This window comes from Zootoca vivipara, chromosome Z1 (genome assembly GCF_965207765.1).
Source record: "Zootoca vivipara chromosome Z1, rZooViv2.hap1.1, whole genome shotgun sequence".
Taxonomy (NCBI): Eukaryota; Metazoa; Chordata; class Lepidosauria; order Squamata; family Lacertidae; genus Zootoca; species Zootoca vivipara.
This window is the reverse complement of record NC_142583.1, coordinates 36,852,310-36,877,386: the sequence shown is the minus strand read 5'-3', so window position 1 is coordinate 36,877,386 and position 25,077 is coordinate 36,852,310. Positions and strand designations below refer to the sequence as shown.

Here is a 25,077-nt window from a genome sequence, read left to right as displayed (position 1 = left end):
CTCTTTCTTATTCTATGAAGAGGACTATTCAACCTCAGACATCAGCCATGCTGCTGTATCTGCACTAAACATACATTTACATCATACAAGAAGTGTGCAGTGTTGCAGACAGAGTGTTGGAACTAAACCGGGAAAGGGTTCAAATTCCCATGGAGCTCACCAAGTGGCCATGAGCCAGGAACTCTTTTATCCTCCAAAACTCACAGTCCTGCAGTGAGAATAAAATGCTGTTTTCCCTTCTCCTGAAGTTGCTATTTGCTCTGTAGAGGAAAGTATGCTAGGCAAAGAGCAGCTGGGCCCTCCCCCAGCAATATAATAATCATGATCTGATGCAACCCCAAAATGTTAACATCTTGCAAAGTTATCTACTTGATCTCAAAACCCAGGCCTTTTAATAGTTTTACTTGATAAATTGCTTTTATGCTACTCTTACATACTGTTTTACTACACATTTCTACAGAGCAATTCAAAGAGGGAGGGGGGAGAACCAAAGGTGGATGAACAACCTTTTACAGTGCCCTAATGTACTTCCATCCACATTTGTCCTTTTCAGCCTGTAGGTGAGAGAGAGAGCCATTCAGTTTCCCGCCCATTGTTTTCCACTGTTTCCAATGATAGCGGGGGAAACACAATGCCATACACACACCAAGAGGGTATGCTGGGTAACTGGGAATGCTATTGGGTAAGGCAAAGGATGTAAAGGTTTCTGGAGGTAGAAGGAGTATTGTGGAGTCATACAGTATCTTCCTCTCCAATGGAATACCTCTCTGTGTGTCCTCAGGGGAGGAGATTTGAAATATCCTATAGGATTCCAGTCTTACTGTTGCTGGTTTCCATTGATTTAATCTTAGTATCATTTAATGCAAATTAAAAAAAAGTTTTTGAAGGGCAGGATACAAATTGATTAAAATAAACAAAAATAACGGAAATCAGGAAGGGAGATCCAGATTGTGGATCTCCTATGTAACATCTAGTTGTGCCCATGCATATGTCTTGAATAAACTCCTCTCATCCTACTTAAACATTGGCCTGGCTCAGTTTTGGCAGCAAATGCTAAACTTTATCGTATTTTTAAATTATTATTCAGCTGAAAAACTAAGCATCCCACCCCACCCCCCATTGTACTGTTACAAGATTATCCCAGTTTAAAAAAAATAATGCTGAAAATGTTGTTGACCATAATTAAAATATACTTTCTTCATAGTTAGTAGCTAACAACATATGAAAATTATTATATAAAAAGCATAACCATTACTAGCTTCTTCAGAATTTAAAGCAGAAGATCTTTTACAAAAGGAAGTCTCTACTATAACGTCATGCTGCTTCGCCAAACACTGTCATCCTTTTTAAAACAACCCATTAGTCTTTTATGAATTACACTGATCCAAATCCAGCAATGTCTTTATTTTTTCAATTCCATCTTTTAAATAGTATTTTTTATTAATTTCTGCGAAACTTAACAAGAAAGTAGCTAGTTTGTTCATCCCTTTACATTCACGTGTAAGCACTACATCAGTTACGCATCAAATGTATAACTTGTAGAGTGTGGTGTGATTATAATTTCACCTTTGGATAAGAGTTCGACATATTTCCTCAAGGGGAACATCTGCCATGTTCTCCCCCCCCCCTAATAGCTGTGTAACATGTTTGTAGTTTTCATTGAATTTCACAAACCAGCTAAATTAAAAAGTCATATTTGTAGGTAATGAGAATTCATAAGGATTCCCCCCTCACATGCTCAATATGAACCTGTTGTGAGAGAAGATTCAGTCGAGCGCAAGGGGGTTCAGCTGATCCCCCTGGCTGAGCTATAGCCTTTTGGTTGGACCCGATTGCCAGCGCGCTGGCATCTTCCTGTATGGTGGCTAAAGTCAGAAAAATCTAGGGAGGATACACAAGGGAGGAAGGTATCCCACATCTCGGGGAAAGGCATGGAGAAGATGCTGATGGAAGTCAGAAAGAGCTAAAGGATAATTTATAAAGTAAAACCAATAATAATTTGGCATTAACGTTATGAAAGAATGTGGCAGTTTGGGTGCATGGGATAAGATACAAATTAAGTGTGAAAGGAGAGACGGAGAAGAAATTACAGATGAGCAAAAACAGTTTGAAAGGCATGGGGAGGGATATAAATTTAAAAAGCCTCTGGATTAGCAAGTGGGCAACCAAGCCAGACTACACCCCCAGCTAGCAGGGATGTAAACAGCTATGAATTTCTGTCTGATGCTTCAATGAAATGCAGTGTATTTTCCTCACCACGGCAATGTGTGGTGAATTTCCAGTCAGAATTTCTTCAGGTGCAGCTTCCCCAAACACTTCTTACCTACACAGCTAATATACTATGCCTGATGTATCTATAAACTGCACTGCTCACTCTTCTGCCGTTAACAGTCATCCAGCTCCAAGCAGTGGGGAAGCCTGAATTATCACTGGGTACCATACCAGTATCTACATTGCCCTTAACAGTTGCAATTTGGAGCTTGAGTGAAAATGGAAAGCCCTTAACACAACGTTTTAAGGTGAAATGCTTCCCCCCCCCCAAATTGAATAATAATAAAGTCAGTACAGCCCTACAGTTTAGGGACAGAGATTTCACCGGATGTCTGGAAGCCTCACTTGCACTTGTTCTACATGCATAATACACAAACACAGAGAGCACACAAATTATCTCAACAAAAACCTCTTATTTCCCACCTTTTAATGCCATCTCTCCCCCCCCCCCCCAGCCAATAGTGTACGTTTTCTCCTATCTACATTTTATTGTATGGAATCACACTTTTAAAATGAATCTGCACTAGTCCAGTACGGCTGAAAAAGCATCATCCTACAAATACTTTCCCTCTTTTTCCTCGAAGTTCACGGTTTTACATTAGCAGCCCTCATCCCTTAGATGCACAAACAAGCTAAATATAGAAAGGAGAATGATAGGGAAATTGTAAGATGAATCAAAGTGCTATCTTGCTATTGATAGCCTTGGCCTCCATAAATTTGCTGAATCCTCTTCAGAGGTCATCACTGTCTCCCATGGGAGCTGATTCCATACTTTAACTATGTGCAACATAGTTGCATAACATATATTTCTATTTTGCTTTTCCACTCAGGAGCTAAACACTGTGCATGTTTCCCTCTCTTTCCGGCTTTTATATTTGCAGCGTCCCTGTGAGGTAGGCTAGGTTAATATATGTTAATACACATATGTTAATACATATATTAACATACAAATATACCGTATATAGATCTGGGAGGGGATGCATGGGACCCGATCCACATACAGTATACCCAGCCCAGGAAATCCTGTTGCCACCTCTGCCTGGCACGAATTATGGTCTGTGCTTATCCTACCTCACAGCTATGTGATGGTATTACTAATGCTGTAAGAAGATGTAATGGCTTAGGGGCTGATTTCCAGTACAGTGGTACCTCTGGTTAAGAACTTAATTCGTTCCGGAGGTCCGTTCTTAACCTGAAACTGTTCTTAACCTGAGGTACCACTTTAGCTAATGGGGCCTCCCGCTGCCGCCACGCTGCTGCCACACAATTTCTGTTCTCATTCTGAAGTAAAGTTCTTAACCCAAGGTGCTATTTCTGGGTTGGCGGAGTCTGTAACCTGAAGTGTCTGTAACCCGAGATGCCACTGTATTGGTTGCTCCTAATAAACTGTTCCTATGATTATTGACTTAATTATTTTGCCTTCTTTTTACATAAGAGAGAGTTCAAACATGTTCATGTGTGACAATACAGGAAATGTTTCTCAAGGCTACTCAAAAGCTAAGATTTAATAGATAAAGCATATCTGATGCTTAGCTATACGGAAAGGGAAGACTCGCAGAAAACATGTTTTTATTTTATTTTTGCAGAGGAGGACACATGAAATAAGCTAGAAACTACCTGTACCTTTTGAGCAAGGCATGACTACATTTACATTCATATTCAACATAAGCCATAAACCAAAACATGAACAGCTTATTGCTGCATAACTATAGCCTATAAATCGGCACAGGGTGAAAATTAGGGCCATAGAGAAGTCCAACTAATACGCATGAAGAAACATAACTGAAGGGAAAAGGGCAACAAATTTTACAGCAGCTGGAAATGCTAGATTTAATTATTGAAGGGAAATCATGCAGAGAAGTTAGCTGCCTAATATGATTTACAACAAAGAAGAATCCAATGAATATCCCAGTTATATTGACAAACTGCTAATAATCAGAACATAAGACTATTGCAAATTGCGACAAATGCATAATTTCAGTAAAGACATCACAACAAAAAGGAAACGATGCATGCCTTACTTATAAACCACAAAAACTGTAACCTGTGTAAATATCTAAAAAGGGGGGGGGGGAGAGAGAGAGAGAGTAGAAAACCTGCTGCCATTTTGAAGAATAGCTGCTTATACTACTGAGAAACTGACTGGCCAGTCACAAGCCATCAACATCTGAACTAAGCATTATAAAATGAAATACGGTACATTTTATTCACACTTCTATTTTCTTTGTTCATCACTTTATATTTAACATTCTTATGCTTGTCTCTTAATCACTTAGTCACAATTGGGACTATTAAACATCCACTTTGCATGCAGAAGGCCCCAGCGAGGATGACCTGCCTGACACCTTAGAGAGCCACTATCAGTGTGTAGACAACAAGTGCCCAAAGCTGATGTGCAAATCACTGTATCACTGATTCTCAGAGCTCCTAATAAAACCACCAACAGCTAGTGCTCGAACACATAATCCAAAAATGGATGCACACTGTTATTAACATAAGCTTACTACTTGAAGGGACATTGCCAGGGATCGAGACCCATTTCTGTTTGGGGTGCTTCACATTTTTCCCCCTTGCATGAAGTGACATGGTGCTACACCTATTTTCCAGTACGCATGTTTACCATTTACTTTTAAGAGGTCATGGCAGTCATGTCATGGAAAAAGTGAGGGGAAGGATGCTGCGTCACCACAATTTTGCAGGAGATGTTCATAGAAAACCCTAAAAGAATACTTTGTATTTGTGGTACCTATAAACATTCACAGTATCTATGAATATTTCATATACTTCCCTTTAAATAATAATAAAAACCAGGTTCAAGTCACTCCAGATTTAGCCTGGGGAAGTCGTAAAAAATATTGCTCATTCCAAATTAATTGTGCAATGCCCCCAAGTCTACTGCACCCACTATCAAAGGATCCCTGCATGCAGTAGGATTGTGTGGGCATTGAGAAAAATCAGCACAGACAAAAAAACCCACCAAAGTTCTGCCCTTTCTCTTTGCCAATGCTTAAATGGAATAATAATAATAATAATAATAATAATAATAATAATAATAATAATAATAATAATAATAATTTTATTATTTGTACCCCACCAATCAGACTGGGTTGCCCCAGCAACTATGGACAGCTTCCAACATATATAAAAACATAATAAAACATTACACTTTAAAAGGCTTCCCTGTACGGGGCTGCCTTCAGATGTCTTCAGAAGTTGGTTTCATTCTTAAAAGATACATATTTTTAAAAGATAAAGTCTTGTGCTTATTATGAAAATGATGATCTAAATGCATACTGTGTGCTGTTTTGTGCTTTAATATAAAAATAACCTCACTCTTTTATTTCAAAATTTTCTTCAGGGCATTTTAAACAGCAGAACTAAGAGTTAAATCACATTTTATTGTTATGTGTGAACATGGTCCCTTATGTTTGCATGATTTGATAACAGAATTAACTTGCTCTTAAGTGTGACAGTGTTACAGCAAATCACTACATGATTTTAGTTATAGCTTGTTCTGAATAATTCTGCTACATTTGGATTCATGATATGTTCATGACTGAGTCTTAACTCCTATCTATTCCTTCACACATTTTTTTCCAAGCAGCATAATGCTTCTCTTTCCAAAACTAATTTCTGCTGAAACATATGGATATCTTGTGAGTTCAAGAGCAACATGCCTTGGTCAATAGAGAAAACTAAGGCTGCCTCCTCCAGTTCTGATAAGTATAACAGAAGTGCTGTCTTTTCTGCAGTCTAGCTTCTGTTTAAGTTCAAGATTATGTGAATTAAGTCCCTTCAGCCATCACACTGAGATATAACAGAGTCAAGGCAACATCAGATCAAGAAGTGTCAACCAACACCTGCCTGCAGACAGTTCAAAGACATAAGAAACACACAGAGAAATAAAAATTGTGGTCAGTTCTGACAGAGGCAGCATTTTGAAATGCAGCAAAAAAAAATTCCCATGATTTAGCCATTCTTATGTGAAAAAAGTGAAGTTAAAGGGCAGAGAGGTATGTTAGCAGCAGGAAAAGAAGAGCAATTCACCTAATCAATGAGGCCATGTCACTCATGGTGCATCTGCATAAAACCAGTGTATAAGTTGTCACCTTTGTCAGACTCCAATGATTATCAGGCAATGAACTAAAAAAGATGTATATTTCGTCTCCACAGGACTGTCTACCAACCCTTCATTTTTTTGATGTAACAAATGAAACCTGCCTGCTATTTCACTAGCACAAAATGACGATGTAGATATCTGACAACATCTCTGTTTGCAGGAGTGGGTAACTAGGTCTAGATGAAGTACAGACAGTTTATTAAACAATGCACAGCATGAATCCTGAGACCCACAGAGATGGCCTTTAGAAACATTACCACTGTCCAGGAAAATAATCTTTCTACTTCTTATGCATTTTAAAACAAAAGTTTACGTGTTAATATATAAGGAAAATCCTCAATGTTTCATTTATATAAGAAAACTGCAAAACAAAATTTTGGGGGGGAGAATCCAATAAAAAGCTAGATTTTTATGATGTATTTCTTTTTTTGTTCTGTACTGAACTGGGCGGGTGGCCATAGTAATCCAATAAATTTAAAATACATGTCAATGTAATTCATTGTCCCTCAATAATAAATTACCCCTTATTTTTATTTAGTTTGGGTTTATTAAAAAATACTCTTTTTTTTACTACTTCAGCAAAAAAAAATAACTTTTAGACTTCTTTGTTTGCAGTATATTCATACATGTAGATATCTGGTTGGAGGCTGCAACATTTCCATGGCTACAATTTTATGAGCCACTGGCAATTGAAATACTATTACAGAACAGACTTAAGGATTTATTTGTGTGAAAGCCACTCAGGCGTTTATTTGCCCAAAAGTCATTGTGAGAAACCCCCATGTGAACAAATACACATTTGTACTAAGTTTTCCCAGAAAATTAAAGGCATGTTTGTTTTTTAATGCTGAAATTGTTGACAGAAATGGTAGCAATTAGAAAATCTAAAATGTGATCTTAAAAAAAAATGATGATTCAGAAGCAGCTAACTCTAGATGCAAATTAGTAGCTTAGCTGCTCCACTCTTCTTATTGATTGCCAGTTCTGTACCAGCTGCAAACTCTGGTAAGGTTCTTTAAGGTGCTTTTACCCTGCCAGTCCCCACTAAAGACATTGTGCAAAAGCAGCTCTTCTCAGTCTATCATTTTATTTTGAAATGGCTAAAAGATTGCTAGAGAGTAAATTTATACAAAGAGCAGCCTGATCTAGGTAGATCAGTAAGTTTAATTCCAACGACATGTTGTTTTTATCAAGTACTTAAGAATTCCAGTAGAGGAGTGGAGAGGAGAATAAAGAACATAATCCACATCAACAAGGACAGTCAGGGACAATATCTTTGAAAGCCATAAGCACGAGAGGATTAAGGAATCATACTGGTAAGGTTATAGTTCATAAGATCCATTTGCAATGCTACGTCAAAAAGGATAATGTGGTCATGGGATGCATAAAGAGGAAAATAATTTGTATGTGTGCAGCAACAATTGTGTGTGAAACATCCATGAGACCAGCGCTAGAACGCATCAGACTAAACAGACTGCCGTAAAATATTATACCTATTTGACCAAATGAAGGGGCTGGTGCAAAAAAAAAAAAAAATCAGTCAGATTGGTTTTGAAAATGAGAGTGTTCTAAGTAGGGAGAGTGTAGGAGCTCAGCCCTATCCAAAGGAAGACTAAACAAACTGCAATCACGCAAGTGACTTCATGGAAAAAGAAAAGTAGAAGTTTGCCTAAAAGTATTTTTTCGTTCTGATGACTCAAAGGGAAGTGCAATTACCAAATAATATTTCATTTAAAAAAATAATGCAAAGTTAAATTTAAGTCTGCAAACAACACACTGCTTTATTAAAGTTAGCCTTTTATCTATATTATACCAGATGTTATACTGGATGAACACCATTGTCAATTATGAATGTTAAAATACAAAGTTTTAAATCATCCCAAATTTTATCTGTGCACTTTTTATCCCTATCCTCCAACCAGCAGCCTTGGTTACAAGTACAAAATGTGGGCTGGATCCAGAGAAGATACAGCAGAACTCCAATCACATAATGGGTCCTTCTTGTCTCTTCCACCCCCGCTAAAAGTTCCCTCCTCTCTCCATAGTTACTCCTGATGGTTAGTGAACTCTCTGGGTGTGCAAGATGGAGTGCACAGAGAAGCAGAAGAACCGGGAAATTGGAGGAATTCAGTAGGGTTGCCTTGCACAACTGGAAATGCTTTTCTATTTGTGAATGATCTCTGGATCCAAGAGAACTTCAGAGTTCTTTGTACTATTTAAAGGTGAACATGGGCAGGGATTTTAAAGACGGAACTTCGCAGGCACCTGATGTGTTTACATTTTTAATCTGGCATAGCTATGGTACCAATGTTTCAGTCAACTACTCCACTACGTATGAATGAATGAAATACTAGTGGTTTGTGTAAGATTTGGGACTTGCCTCAAATTCAGCATGCCTGTGAATATCTTCAGCTCTTTGTCTGCTCAAGATAAATTCTGCTTCATTTGCAACTCTCACCAGATGATCCTTCATGGTTTGGCTCAGCAATCTGTAAACAGAAAGAAATTTGGGACAAATTGGTAACAATGGATTTTAAAAACAAAACAAAAAAACACCAAAGGTTTTAAAGCATTTTCAGTATAAACACACTGATATCCAGATCCAGCAATATGCTCCAGCAACAGATGTTCAGACACACGCATGGAATTGCACCACCTGGAAGTACTTAGTCATTAATTTTGAGAGAGGGGGTTGTGACCCAAAATATACTTGATGAACACCTCTTGCATCAAAATGCCGGTTTCTAAAAATGTAAATAAAAACAGCTGGAAGGGTTGATCATTAATAGGTTCAGAACAAATGAAGACTGGCAATTAAATGGAATTTAAACCCTTTTTCTCACCTGCTGTGGTCCTGAGGATAAGCCTTCTTCTGAAGTTGGTATTTGCTTTGGGGTTTCCATTTAACTTAAAGGGTAAGTTTGACTCCAATTTGCATACATTACTTTAGAGTAGAGCATAGGTGCCAACTCCCAGATTGAAAAATCCGGGATCGGCGTGGCGTGGCACCGAAAGTCGCGCTGCGGCAATTTTGGAACTGGGCAGAGTGGCACCAGAAGTTGCTTCTACGCATGCTCTGCCCATTTCCAAAATGGCCGCAGCGCCAGAAATCGCTTCTGCGCATGTCCAGAGACTCCAGACATGTGCAGAAGGAGCCTCCCCGAGCCGGTAAGATTCTGGGGGAATTACGGGTTTTTAAAAAATCCGGGCTGCTAGCGGGAAACGGCTGGAAAAACGGGGGTTTCCCAGGGAATACGGGAGACTTGGCAGCTATAGAGTAGAGTGGGTCCTTCAATTGAAATGAATGGCTACTATTTAAATGAATGGTGACTACCATGCATGCAACAGAATCATTCTCATATTGAAACAAACACAAAACTTTCTATCAGGCATTGATTTGAATCACCACCAATTATATACACTATTGATGAATCTTAATATTTAAAGTTAAAATACACCTCTCCAAAACAGTACACTGTATTCCATTAAAAAAAATCTTAGTTATGAAGCTCAATTTGATAATAAGCAAGCACAGTTAACCAAATGTAGGCTATACATAAAAATTGAGCCCATATTCCACTGCTATTTTTTTAGGAAAGGATGGTAGCTGAAAATGGAATCAGTGCAAATGTATGGAAACCACAGGCAAAGAGCACCATGATTTTCTGGCACAGGCTTACTTTACTGACAACCAGTACTCGAAGTTTCCTAGATAATACTGAAGCTGAATTAGCTGTCTCTGGTTTTCATTTTAAATATCGAAAACATTAACTCTTTTCTGTTTAAAGATGCTGACATGCCCTTGCAAAACCTTAACACTACAATCTGATACTTAAAGCACTTTACTGATACAGGCCTCATTGAAGTGAGCTGGACTTACATTAGCTGAAAAGCAAGAGCCTTAGTCATCTGTAAATAACCTGAGATTTTCTATTAAGTTTACTAACGCAGATGTTCCCAATTTGCACAAAGATATTTAAATGCATGCAGAGATGATCAAACAGAACTCAAAGCAATAAAAGCCAAACTTCTAAAAATATACTTTGTTTTATAGGTGAACATTTTAACACAGAATGTAAAATCTCTATGTGATCTTCAAAACACCAGCTGAATTATTCTCCCCATCCTTTCAGGACACCCCAAGATATCATTTGTATTTTCATCACATCCTTAACATTGTTTGATGTTATTCTCAGTGGGTATGTACTGTGGTTTTATCTAGCATGTTCGTAAAGCAATTCCTATTATGAATCCAGAACATTAAAATGAATTTGTTAATTGTAAGAACATAGTTTTCTATTAGAAGTAGACCATCATACACTTTTAAAAAAAACACACATACAAGACAAAGCTGTGGTCTTGAGGGTTTTTTTTAAAAATTGTTATTCAGTGTCGGTGAGGGTTCTACACTTGACATTTCCAGAAATGAAAACTGGGGAAATGTTACCCCAGTTTTGTCCTCATAATTCTTTCAAGTAACTTGGAAAAAGTCATTATTTTAATTGGTGTCAATAAAAGGACTTTTTAATACTATTTTGAACCTAGTGTGTTATGGTAAAAGTATAAAATATATGCTCTTTCGTTCTAACAATAAATGATAATTTGGTTGTGAAATTTTAAGTGTTGTATTCCCCTGAATATTTCAAAAATGCACCCATATAAAAGTTACAGATACAATTACTTATTGTTGAAATAGTATCACCATCAACTCACATAGTGCAAAATTAGATTCCCTGTCTGACGGAACTGACAACTTAAATTCTGACAAAAGATGGTGTGGAGAGAGAGGAGAAAAGGCATAGCCAGGGAGGCATACAACTGTTACACATTCTCAAAGCATTGTTGCAATAGGGGATGAAAGTAGAGGGGTTAAGCCAAAGGCTTAGTGGAAGAAGCGGGTTTTGAGAAGAGAGGTGATATAGGAGTTCTGGACAGAAAATCAGGACCAATAAGAGATAATAAGGTAGCAAGCTGGTAGAATTGTGGATGTGGGGGTGGGGGAGTTATAGCAGGAATATAATTAGGTATATGGATATTTTATATAGGCAGGTAAAAAAGGCAGATAATTAACAGATGAAAGATTCTTTAACTGGTTGATCACAACCATGATTTAGTATTCTATCTATAAGTGTAGAGTCATGATTCAGGTAGGTAGCCGTGTTGGTCTGACGCAGTCAAAATAAATAAAAAATAGTCCAGTAGCCCCTTAGAGACCAACTAAGTTTGTTCTGGGTATAAGCTTTCGCGTGCATGCACACTTCATGCACACGAAAGCTTATACCCAGAACAAACTTAGTTGGTCTCTAAGGTGCTACTGGACAATTTTTTATGTAGAGTCATGATCTTTGACATGTATGAGTATCCAGTGGAATAGCCTTTGCTCATCTGTTGCCCTCCAAGTATTTTTGGACTACATTTCCTAGTAGCACTATCATGCTGTTGAGAGTTGTTGAAACATCTGGTGGGCAACAGATTGGCAAAAGCTGCAATAAAATTCACCTATTTTTCCAATTCAAAACTGATACTTCAACTTTTTTTCCATTTTGAAAGTCACATAAATTGTAAATACACCAAAGTTTATAATTGAAGTAAGAATAATAAATTCGTGAAGAATAATTTTGCAATATGGTGCACAGTAGAGCGTAAGTGGTGAACAGTGGAATGAAAAACAGATAAATATTCCTCAGTATCTGTACATGAATATCCTGTCCAGTCACATATAAGAGAAAAGCAGCTGGTGTTAACTGTAGAAGAGAGGCCTGTTAAAAAAAATATGTTCTTAATATTTATTAAGGTTCTCAAATGTACAAAGCATGCTTCAATCTTAATAGTTAACTTTACATGCTTTAAGGAAAGAAGCCCATCATTGTAACATATAGAATAAATCTTTCCCTACAACTCTGAATTTTGAGAACTAAAGTACACATATTGGGTTGCAGTGCTAAAGACTAGCTTCGAAGTTTATGTATTTCTGACCTGCCTTCACCTCATTCATATCATTATAACTTTGGCCCTTGATGAACGCACTGTTAGTCTAGATAGCACTATGCTCTTAACACACTGAGGAACCAGTGTTCTGTTCTGTCTGGGCAAGGTGCGTATCATTAACAAGCCAATTGCTGAAGCTGTTAGGTTTCCCTATTTAACAGCTGAGCTATGTTGAAGCTGTTTTCTTTTTAAGCAAGTTGTTGGGCGGGGAGGGAAGAATCAAAAGCAAATGTATTTTAATGTGGATTACAGAAACCTATAAATTACACTAATAATTTATGCCCTATATAGCAAGCAAATGGTCTGGATCCCAGGAAACGTCAATGGAATGAAAGCAGCCACAAACACAGTTCCCTAAATACTCAAACAAGATTTCTACCACATGGTCTTCCACCAACAGCTGCCCTGGGGGAAGGTGGAACAGGAGAGAAAGGAAGCCAGGTGAAGATAACACTAGGCTCCTGCTCCAGCTGCACAGGCTTCGTTTTGTTTTAAAGTGCATGATTTATCCACTGCATTTTACAAATGCTATGAGCAGCTTCAAGGTCTCCAGTGGAAAGGCAGGATTTAAATCTAATAAATAAATACATATAACTTTATGTACTAAGTGAATAAAATATAATCATATGTACATTCTACAGCAGTTGACATACTTTTGAAAGAGGTGGGAGGATGTATTTGCATGTATTTGCATTTTTCTCCTCCAGCACAAGATTCAACAGCCTTCAAGTGACCAGAGCACACTCCTTCATCACCAGGCATGCTATCTGCTGGCAGCCATGAGAGAGGCACCGAAACGAACACCCACTCCTGCTATCAACATATGGAGGGTGGTGGAGAAAGATAGTTTAGCACTGTGTGTCATATAAATGAACACACAGTAAGCACCCCCTATAGTATATGCAATTATTCCTTTTGAAATGCTGATATTTGAAATATTAATACTATACTGTGTTAGATGGAAATATTATATATTCGAATTTGCACCATATATTGCTAATTGCTCGCTCTTTGTACACAGCTGAGTTCACAAAATGTAAATGCTGTCCAACAGTGACAATTGGATATGAAACAGAATGAGGCATTTAATTTACCAGATACGTTAAAATGACCCTAAATTGAAGCATTCTGTCCAAACTGTGCCTTTTCTCATATTAACTGCTACTACTATCTGAATCCACAATAGGGAGATTCTCATTCCAAAATAGGAACTGAGGGTTTTTTTTTTTGCTTTACCTCTTAGAATGCATTTGAAAAACCAAGGGGGGTTAATGTCTTTGAACCTCATGGCTATATAGAGATTGCAGGATAAAATGTAACTGGCTATGTCTTCAATTTCACTATCTCCAGGGATTAATATGAACCAGGGTTCACCCATGGAATTTGTGCAAAGTACTTAATCTCAAACATCTGAAATTACGGAGTGAGAAGACTAGTAGTTCAGAGGATATGGCTTCAGTTTCAGGAAGCCTCAAACCCCAGAACTCTAATTTTATAAATTAAGAACTATATTCAAACAGGCACAATCTGAAACTGTTAAGTACGGCCGTTATATCTGTTCTCTAACTCCACATTATAGCTTCTTTTAAATCCCTTGAAGTTAAAAATACCTTTCAGTGAACACTTTCCAGTGCTCACCTCAAGCAATAATGCATTATCATTGCATAATTTGTTCAATCAGTTTGCGAAACATTATCAAAAACTCCAAAATTATGGGAAGTTTAGCAATGAACATCATATAATCACACTAACCTTTCTGACAGCCCAGATTTCACTATACTGTTAACTTCGTATACCCACTTTATCCCTCTTTTAGAGAATTTTTAACTATGTGATGAAAAAAACATGTTGGAATTAAACCAATCAGCCTCTCTAGGTCTTTGTGTACACTTACTCTCCCACAATATTTCATCTATCTACAAGCTTTCTATTGCATTGAGAAAGTAGCTTTAAACCAGAATGAACTCTTATTGTCTTGAACAGCTGACTCTGCATTTTACCAAAGTAGCTAAAGCACTCTTAGGAGAGCAGCCAGAGTTTACTACTTGACACAGGATGAGAGTGCTAATCACTAAGGAGGAGGGAGTACCGGTAGTTAATCTCTCTGCTAATAAAGATTACTTTGGATTTAGAGCTCACCAAGTCTTCATTTAAAATTTACATTTTAGTGGATGATTCTCTGACTATACTAAGAGAGACTAAATAAGGGTATTCTTCTTTTCCATTCATTAAGTGCTTTATTCATTTTCTATATCACTACGGTCACTACTTCTTGTGCGATTATTATGTATTTTTGAATTACTTAGGAAATATATATAATTCTACTGAATTTAAGTGCACGCCAAAGTTAATGTTTCTGCCATGACCTGTCATTTTCTATAACACACCTTGTATTCCTGAACTGAACTGAAAGTATGAACATCTAGGCTTACTCTGAAATTTCTTATAACAAAAATCCTTTTGATGAAGGGTGCTTATGCAAAAATCAGTTGGTATATTTATGTATTGCATTTATATACCACCTTTCTGCCACAGCACCCAATGAAATATATACAGTACACTTGCTTTTTTTCTATTTCTTTTTTTAAAAAAATGCCTGAAGTGGTCAATTTGAGAAATTTCACATGCAGACACGTAACTAATGAGACCTTCAAATCACTAATCTGAGACCCCACAACAGCGCTCTATAACCTGCGCCCCAACAAGTCAAACACAAGCAGCCAGCATGTATTGGGTCTTCAAATGACCCAGTAGAAGTTTCAGCTTAGCAGGTCACAAACTGTGCAGGTCTGCCATAGGCATGTTATATCACTATGACTACAGATAAGAGAAAATGCCAAACCACAACAGAATATGGGAGCAAGCCTGTGCGGGGGACGGGGGGGTGGGGCTGATACACTCGCCCTGAGTCTGAGATGCAATTTTGTTTGAGTTATTCTAACAAGACTTCCTCCCCAGGTTCAGACAACCTCTGCATAGACCTGTACAGGAGATTTAGCGGCTCAATCAGATTCACAAAGTTAACGGTATAATATTTCTAAAGGAATGCAAATGTACGCTACCAAATCCAAAACACTTTACTTGTAGACAAAGTACTTCATAGGTCAGCAACAGAAATTAATCAGAATTTGCTCAATATGAATAATGGTCATTATAGAAATTAATATAACTAGGAAGTTACCTTCCTTCGTTGACAAGCTCAATGAAAGCTAGCCCAGCATTCTTCTGTATTGAGTTCTGCCACTCCTACAATGCAAAAGTGAGAAAAGGTAATTAAAGCTGCATTAAAAGAACAAGTTTACATTAAGTAAACCAGTGAAAACAGTTATAGTAAAAGTTAAGATGGTGACAGGTTACAAACAACCATTTTAGAGACAGAGAAATACCTGTTATAAGAATTTTAAGGATCACACACACACACACACACATATAATGTTCATAACTGTATATATAAACCACATGTCTGAAACCCCACAAAAAAGGTCCTGAACAAATTGACCTCAAATATTTCTTCAAGGTCAAAGTGGGAAACCTCCCCATTGTCTCTTTCCGCCCAAATCCTGTCCGCACAAATCCTGTCTTAAGGGCACATTCAAGATATGAACAGAGTGTGAGCCTGTGACCTAGATCCCGGAATTAAGTAGTTATAAGAGTGGCCAAAACCCAGATAATGCAATCAGGTACCTTGCCAGACAGGAGATAAACAACACACTCAGGATTCTGTTGTAGACTGCCCCTTCTGTGATGTATGTATGATGTATCTGGGGCTGGTCTGGAGTTTGAAGGTTGGAAATTTAAAAAGTCTACATAAGGGCTTGCGTGCCTATGCTCGAGGTCTCCCCCCCCCCCCGAGTGTGGGAGGAGCACCCTGTTGCAACAGCTTTAATAAAGATCAGGCTTACTAGCTGCCTTGCTTCTCAATATTCTCTGGTTGGCCTCTATTATTTTCTCCTAAAAAGAGGAGTCTATATGGGTTCTTGGGTACCCCATAAGGGGGGAAAGTGCAGTTTTTTTCTTATAACATACCGCAAGGTATTAAAATTTTGACTCAAAATTCATATATACACAACTTTAATTTTTTTTAAAAAAGGATTGGTTGTGCTGGCTAAGTATGTTCAACACATGCAGACCATGTATTGTTTGTACTGTAAACAATGTCAGCTGATGAGCATGACCACATCTATCCACAAGAATAAGAACATCTACCTACAAGAACAAGAACATTCAATCTAAGCATTCAGCATACTGGCTTCCTACTACAAGGGTGAGAGAATACCAAGGTGAATAGGTATTAAGCCTGTCATCACCACAGATGTAGGTTAGGCAAAAATATTTTTATTCTATTTTATTCTATTTTAAAAATACTTTTCTTTTTTTAATCAACACCCACTTCAACTGACAAGGCCCCTAGAGTTGCTTACAGATGGGGGGAGGGGAGAGAGGAAAAATGAAACTCATAGTTCTCATAACAGCTTTCTGGTACGGAAACAGTTCAACCAGCTTGACTGCATGGCCATTGTTAAATGACAGAGGAAGAAGAGTTAAAAGGCAGCTGGTCCTTAGGCAGAGACTGTAGATGAGTCCTTCTCCCCCTTTGGGGCAGCCTCTTGCCCAAGGAAGCTTCACCACCAAGCACAGTTTTGATCTCAGGTTTCCTTAGATCCTTTCTCAGGAAACCTTAATCCAGGGCACCACACCTTATCAGCTCTCATCACAAACCTCAATATTTTATTAATACCAGCCAAGAGAGCTGGATTGCTGAACAAGCCTTGGCACCTCAAGAAACAGTCCAATCAGCAACTGGCCCATGGCACTGCTACCATGGAAATACTGCAAAATAAATGAGGTCTCCAACCAACAGGGTGTTTGGGGAGTTGCCTTGTGCCTTCCTCTATAGCAGGCATCCCCAAACTGCGGCCCTCCAGATGTTTTGGCCTACAACTCCCATGATCCCTAGCTAACAGGGCCAGTGGTCAGGGATGATGGAATTGTAGTCCAAAACATCTGGAGGGCCGAAGTTTGGGGATGCCTGCTCTATAGGCATGCCTCAATTTGCAAAACAAAAAAAACCCACATCTGAATAACTAGAAGCATTTTGTGTGTATTTTTGCTCATAGGCCTATAAAGCAATCAATCATAATTATGTATTCTTTCTGCTACAATTTTTTTGGAGTATGCAGTTGTATACCACAACAATGGGCACTAAAGTGACTGTTTATGCTGCCTAAAGGTAAAGGTAAAGGGACCCCTGACCATTAGGTCCAGTCGTGACCGACTCTGGGGTTGCGCGCTCATCTCGCATTATTGGCCGAGGGAGCCGGCGTATAGCTTCCAGGTCATGTGGCCAGCATGACAAAGCCGCTTCTGGCAAACCAGAGCAGCACATGGGAACGCCGTTTACCTTCCCGCTGTAGCGGTTCCTATTTATCTACTTGCATTTTGACGTGCTTTCGAACTGCTAGGTTGGCAGAAGCTGGGACCAAGCAACGGGAGCTCACCCCGTCACAGGGATTCGAACCGCCGACCTTCTGATCAGCAAGCCCTAGGCTCAGTGGTTTAACCACAGCGCCACCTGGGTCCCTAGATGTTTCTATTGTTTTGCCAACATGCCTCTTCACTTGTTTTAGCATTCATTCACAAAATATTGGCAGAAGAAGTGTTGGAAAGTGGGGATATAAATGAAGAGCTATCATTTTCTCCAAACGACATCATGCAAATGTTTTTGTCTTCAAACAATGGCTTTTACCTTGAATCCCACTCAGTGTAGTGCTTCATAACTTAATTTCTGAAAACAGAAATTGCCCAAACTGAGAAGCAAAGGCATTTATCTTTGTTTTTTCCAGGGTAACTCTCTCTATCACAGACAAAGATCAGAGAAGATATTAGTCTAAACCATGGGTGTCAAACACAAGGCCCGGGGGCCAAATCCGGCCCTCCAGACATCGTCATGTGGCCCGCCGAGCGCCCCAGCCAGCGGGACCCAGCAGCGGGACCTTGCTGCTGAAGCGCCGCGCCGACAAAGCGCCGACAAACAGCTGGGGCCGGGGAAATGCTTTTTGCCCCTGGGTCCCTTCGCACTCTTTTCTGGCGCTGAATCAAGGCGGTGACCCCCCCTTCCCTTTCTTTCTTCCTCTCTCTCGTTCTTATTCTTTCTTTCCCTCTCCTTCCTTCCTTCTTTATCTCTGTCTTCTCTCCCTCTTTCTTTTTCTTTCCTTCTTTATTCCTTCTTTCCTACTCTTCTTTCTCTCACCTCTTTCCTTCCTCTCTCCCTCCTGTTCCCTCTTTTCTTTCTTTCTTTCTTTCTTTCTTTCTTTCTTTCTTTCTTTCTTTCTTTCTTTCTTCCTTCCTTCCTTCCTTCCTTCCTTCCTTCCTTCCTTCCTTCCTTCCTTTCTTCCTTCCGTCCTTCCCATCTTTCTTCCTCTCCCTCATTCTTATTCTTTCTTTCCCTCTACTTCCTTCCTTCTTTCTCCCTTTCCGTCTTCTCTCCCTCTTTCTTTTTCTTTCCTTCTTTATTCCCTTCCTTATTTCCTACTCTTCTTTCTCTCCCCTCTTTCCTTCCTTCCTCTCTCCCTCCCACTCCCTCTTTTCTTCCTTCCTTCCTTCCTCCCCTCCCCTCCCTCTCCCTCTCCTCAGAAACATAGGATGCTGCTTTATACTTCTGGCCCTTAAACCCTGGAACCAGGAGAGCAGCTCCAGTGAGTCAACCTCAGCCTGTCCCTTTGGTGAAGGGTGGTGGCTCACTGGCAGAATATCTGTCCTGCATGCAGAAGGACCCCAGCATCTCCAGGTACTAGTAGCTCTGCAAAGGTCCTGCATGAAACCCTAGCGAGCCTCCACCACCCAGTGCAGTTACCAAAAATCATTTTTCAATAAATTGTACAATAATTGTACATTTGAATATCTACTTGCCATTATTCTGACTATGTTTCTGCTTTCAGAGCTAGTTATTACTTACATTATTACAAAAAACAGTAATAATTGAATGCAGTGACAATAATTTATGATAATAAAGAGTGGACACATAGTCCTACAGATACAACCGGCCCTTTGAGGGTGACCAAACTGCTGATGCGGCCCCCGATGAATTTGAGTTTGACACCCCTGGTCTAAACAAATTTTTTTAAGCCACAGGTGAACACTCCCTTAAGCATGCTTTAATAGCTTGGCGGGGGAGGGGGGCAAAATGTAACAACCAATGTCTTTCATGTTTAATGCAATGTTTCAACACAACACATATATCCTGTACTGCAATTACATTCTCAGCGCTGACTGCATTGTTATGTCAAGATCTTTGTTATCCTTCTCCCAAAGGTGCTGATGAAAAACATGTTAAAAGCCTCAGAGTCGACCACTAATGTAGCTGAATAACTGGAGAATACATTTCAGCACTTTCAAAAGGAAGGACTGCAAGAGGAGATCGACCAAGTCAATAATTTCATACCTGCTGTAAGCTGAACTTAATCGACTACTATTTCCTATGCCTATAAAATCTACTGCTAATGTACATGATCATAATTACTGTGCAGTCTATAGTGAATCTATAGTAAATACTTAAGCACGGACAAAAATGCAAGTAGCTATGAGATGTAAATTGTCTTAAAGTGCTGAAAAGAACTTTGCATGGGGCAAAGGAGGATGGCAGTACAGATATCTAGAGGGCGTGTTCTTCAGCTTAGGGTCCTTGAGATCATTTCTTAGGAACTGGAGGTGGAAATTAAGAAGCTGAAATGCAGCAGACAGAAGGCACTGTTCTCTTGATGAGCAAGGGTAGAAGGCCAGGATCTACTATTTTTACAGGGTCTGATCTGTCCAGAAATATCATCCTTCCTGCCAATTTCAGGGGCCAGTGTTACACACTCCTATCATCTGCTCTGGTGTAGGCTCTAAGGCAGGCATCCCCAAACTGCGGCCCTCCAGATGTTTTGACCTACAACTCCCATGATCCCTAGATAACAGGACCAGTGGTCAGGGATGATGGGAATTGTAGTCCAAAACATCTGGAGGGCCGAAGTTTGGGGGTGCCTGCTCTAAGGCCTGAACATGCACAGTTCCAGGTATTCAATAAGCTAGGGTCAAGGCTTAGACTTAGAGCAAAGGGCCCTATCAGTACGGTCACATCACACCCCGAGTCAATTCACACATTGCATTTTCAAATCAGTAGCTCCTTCCTGAAGCATTTCAGATCCAGTTCCTCCAGCTCCACCTCAAGATCCATCTTTTCCAGATCCAGCAACTAAGTTCATAAAACCTGGACTGAAAAGCATAACCCCTCAAGATCTTGATTCAGGTACAGTTGCTTACTGTCTCAGCCCGGTTTTGACATTTAAGTGTTCCTCCACTTACATGGACTCAAGGAATAAATAAATGGTACAGGCAGTGCTTTTTTTCCCTTTAAAAAAATGTTTAGGGGTACTAAACTCAAGAAAATCACCATTTTATAGTTCAAATAAAATAACTACAGTAAATGGACAAAAGTCCAAAGATTCACAAAATGTTTAGGGGTATGCGTACCTCCTGCGTACTCCCAGAAAAAGAAAGCAGCTCCAGAAACGGTGCCTGCGCTTGTGCCGACGCTGGAAATCGTGTCTACGCAGCCGCAGCTGCGATTTCTGGCGCTGCAGACATGCGCAGAAGCCATTTCTGGTGTTCCGGACATGGGCATTGCGGCACCGGAAATTGCATCTGTGCAGCCGCAGAAGCGATTTCCAGCGCTGCGGACATGCACAAAAGCCATTTCCGGTGTTCCGGACATGGGCAGCGCGGCACCGGAAATTGCTTCTGCGCACGTCTGGCCCATGTCCGACGCACGGACAATAGTCCGTGCAAATGCTCCTGCCCATGGCCGGAAAACGTTGCCAACACCTGTGCTAGGGAAACTCCAAATGTTATGCTAATTTTAGTGTTCAGCATCTGTACCAACTTGCAGATAGCACCAAACCAGGGGGTGGGGAGTTAGACAATGCCACTGAAGACAGAATTAGGATTCAAGACAGCGTTAACAGATTTGAGAACTGGGCCCAAACTAACAGAATGAATTTCAACAGGGAAAAATGTAAGGATCCATACGTAGGTAGGAATAACCCATTGTGCAAATCTAAGGTGGGGACAAGTGGATTGGCAATGCTACATGTGAAAGGATCTAGGGGTCTTAGTAGACTACAAGCTTAACATGAGTCAACAGTATGATACAGCAACCAAACAAAGAGGAAAAAATAAGCTAATAGTATTCTAGGCTGCATCAACAGAAGTATAGTATCCTGATAAAAGGGAGTAATAGTACTGCTCTATTCTGCCCTGATCAGACCACACCTGGAGTACCGTGTCCAGTTCTCGGTGCCACAATTGACAAGCTGGAACATGTGCAGGTGGGGGTGACCAAGAAGATCAAGAGTATGGAAGCCAAGCCTTATGAGGAACAGTCATGTTTAGCATGGAAAAGAGGAGATAGTCATTATTCAAATATCTGAAGTACTGTCACGAGGAGGATGGAGCAAGCTTGTTTTCTCCAGAGGCTAGGACCCAAAGCAATTGATTCAAGTTCAAATGAAGAAAAGGAGACTCTGACTAAACACAGGAATAACATTCTGACAGTAAGAGCTATTTGAACAGTGGGAAAGTCTCCCACAAGGGGTGATGGACTCTCCTTCCTTGGAGGTTTTCAAGTAGAGACTGGATGGCCATCTCTCTACTTGAGATTCCTGCATTGCAGAGGATTGGGCTAGATTATTCTTGTAGTCCCTTCCAACTCTGAAATTTTATGATTCTATAATTTTATGACAGAAGGGTAGATTTTGGCTAAGCGTTTAGAGAAATGTGTTGACATAAAAAGGGAGCCAATTACCGGTACCTCAAGGGGTAGTAGACTTGTTGGGGGATGCTCTAGCCCTGCATTTCTTGCAACAAGCAGAGCGTTGGAAAGGATGGCCTATTACAGGATCCCCTCCAGTTTTATCATTTATGGTATATGAGAAGGGACAGTATGTAAGAGTTCGGTTTTGTCAATTATGCAGCTGAACAACTTTGCACAGATCTGAGGCATTAAGCACTTCAAAATTTCTTAGAAATTTATAAGAAAATAGATTTGTAATGTAAAAACATAGCAGTCTGTTAAAAAAAAAACCTGCTCTGGGAAAGCAAGCTTAGCCAAGCAATATTATCCACCTGATCAATACAGATGGTATTATTTTTGATTTGTGGAAAGCATGGCCTCCATGGGGCTGTCCCTGAATACGGTAAGTCTGGCCCAACTCATAGCCACGGACATGCCTTGGACCTGGTGTTGGGATGTTGGTGATCTGACACTAAGTAAAAGTGTCTAAAGAAGTGCCATGGTCAGATCACTACCTGGTGCAACTGGACATCTCTGCGACCCTTCCCCTCTGCAGGGAGGTGGGACCGATTCGGTTTCCAGAGAGTGGTAGGGGAAGCTTTATCCCATGTTGATGGCCTTTCAGCCGATTCCCTGGTGACCCACTGGAATGTGGAGTTAACCAGGGCTATTGACTGTTTGGCTCCGAAGTGCCCTCTCTGATTGCATGGAGCCCGGACAGCCCCATGGTTTTTCACAGATCTGAGGGCAATGAAACAATCGCTGAGACGGCTAGAGCGCCAGTGGCAGATAACTCATTCTGAAGCTGACCAGACACGGGTTAGAGCTCAATGCCGAGCCTACCAAGTGGAGGTAGCGACGGTGAAGAAGACTTTCTTCACTGCCTCTATTGCACCTGCAGAAAACAGCAGCAGGAGACTTTTTCAGGTGGTTTGCAATTTAGCGGAACCACCTGCTCCATCGGGGCCCAGTAAGGGGCCACAAGATCTCCTGCAATGATTTTGCAAAGTTTTTTTGCAGATGAAGTCGCTCAGATTCGGGAAGAAGTAGACTCCATCGTAGGAGGAGGGCAGGAGCGGGGGAGTGCTAGAGTTCTGTCTGGTCATGATGTGTGGGATCAATTCCAATCTGTTACCTCCGAGAATGTGGACAGGCTGCTTGGACGAGTGAAACCAACCACTTGTCTCCTTGATCCTTGCCCATCCTGGCTTATAAAAGCTAGCTGGGAAGGGCTGGGCGATGGGCTTCGCAGGTTGGTGAATGCTTCTCTCTGTGAGGGAGCCTTCCCAAACCCGCGGTTATTAAACTGCTTCTTAAAAAAGCATCTTTAGATGCGGCCAATATGGCCAAATATCGCCCAGTCTCAAATCTTCCATTCTTGGGCAAGGTGATTGAGCGAGTGGTTGCTGAACAACTCCAGGCACGCCTGGAAGAAGCGGACCATTTGGATCCCTTCCAGTTGGGATTCAGGCCTCATCATGGGACTGAAACTGCCTTGGTCGCACTGGTTGATGATCTCCGGCGGGCTAGGGACAAAGGTGAGAGCTGCTTCCTAGTCCTGCTGGATCTCTCAGCGGCTTTTGACACCATCAACCATAACATCCTTCTGGACCGTCCAGAGGGGTTGGGAGCTGGAAGGCAGTGAAGGTCCTGTGTGAGTGCCTGGAGGCAGTTGAAGGATGAATGGCAGCTAACAGATTGAGGTTGAATCTGGACAAGACAGAAGTACTGTTTGTGGGGGACAGGAGGCAGGCAGTGTGGAGGACTCCCTGGTCCTGAATGGGGTAATTGTGCCCGTGAAGGACCAGGTGTGCAGCCTGGGAGTCATTTTGGACTCACAGCTGTCCATGGAGGGGCAGGTCAATGCTGTGTCCAGGGCAGCTGTCTATCAGCTCCATCTGGTACGCAGGCTGAGACCCTATCTGCCCGCGGACTGTCTCGCCAGTGGTGCATGCTCCTAGTTATCTCTCGCTTGGACTACTGCAATGCGCTCTACGTGGGGCTACCTTTGAAGGTGACCCGGAAACTACAACTAATCCAGAATGCGACAGCTAGACTGGTGACTGGGAACGGCCACATAACACCAGTCTTGAAAGACCTACATTGGGTCCCAGTAGGTTTCCGAGCACAATTCAAAGCGTTGGTGCTGACTTTTAAAGCCCTAAACGGCCTCGGTCCAGTATACCTGAAGGAGCGTCTCCACCCCCATCGTACTGCCCAGACACTGAGATCCAGCGCCAAGGGCATTCTGGCGGTTCCCTCATTGCGAGAAGCCATGGTACAGGGAACCAGGCAGAGGTCCTTCTCGGTAGTGGCACCCACCCTGTGGAACGCCCTCTCATCAGATGTCAAAGAGAAAAACAACTACCAGACTTTTAGAAGACATCTGAAGGCAGCCCTGTTTAGGGAAACTTTTAATGTTTAATAAATTATTGTATTTTAATATTCTGTTGGAAGCTGCCCAGAGTGGCTGGGGAAACCCAGCCAGATGGGCGGGGTATAAATTATTGTTATTATTATTATTATTATTAATTATTATTATTATTATTACTGATAAGGGGCAATAAAAGTTGTTCTAAGTCCACCCATCTACAAGCTCTCAACAGATGATCATCATTAAACCTCTATCAAGCATCTATGTACTGAATTGTACAAATGTGTTCTATTAGTACGTGGTCTGACTATTTCGCAACACTAGTACTCAAGACAAATGGCAGCTGCTGCCCTCTGAGGTCTGAAGTCAAGCCTTTAGGGAATCTCAAAGCCCAAATGGAAAAAACAAGGGCTGTTCATTAGAGGCTGCTCCAGGCTAAAACTTTCAAGGCTGCCATTAGAACTATATAGAGGCTAATTATTTTTATAAGGCTAA

The 25,077-nt window shown here is 40.6% G+C and overlaps 1 protein-coding gene across 5 annotated transcripts in view; it reads right to left on the bottom strand.

The window, feature by feature from the left end:
- Positions 1 to 25,077, bottom strand: part of LRBA (LPS responsive beige-like anchor protein) — a 358,996-nt gene that overhangs the window by 218,884 nt on the left and 115,035 nt on the right. For all 5 annotated transcript variants that reach the window (XM_035113955.3, XM_035113959.3, XM_035113958.3 and 2 more), the window contains exons 35-36: positions 15,561 to 15,625; positions 8,772 to 8,880 (exon numbers count right to left, since the gene is read on the bottom strand). In XM_035113955.3, coding sequence (XP_034969846.1) covers positions 8,772 to 8,880; positions 15,561 to 15,625 — 174 coding nt within the window. The remainder of the gene's footprint in view (positions 1 to 8,771; positions 8,881 to 15,560; positions 15,626 to 25,077) is intronic.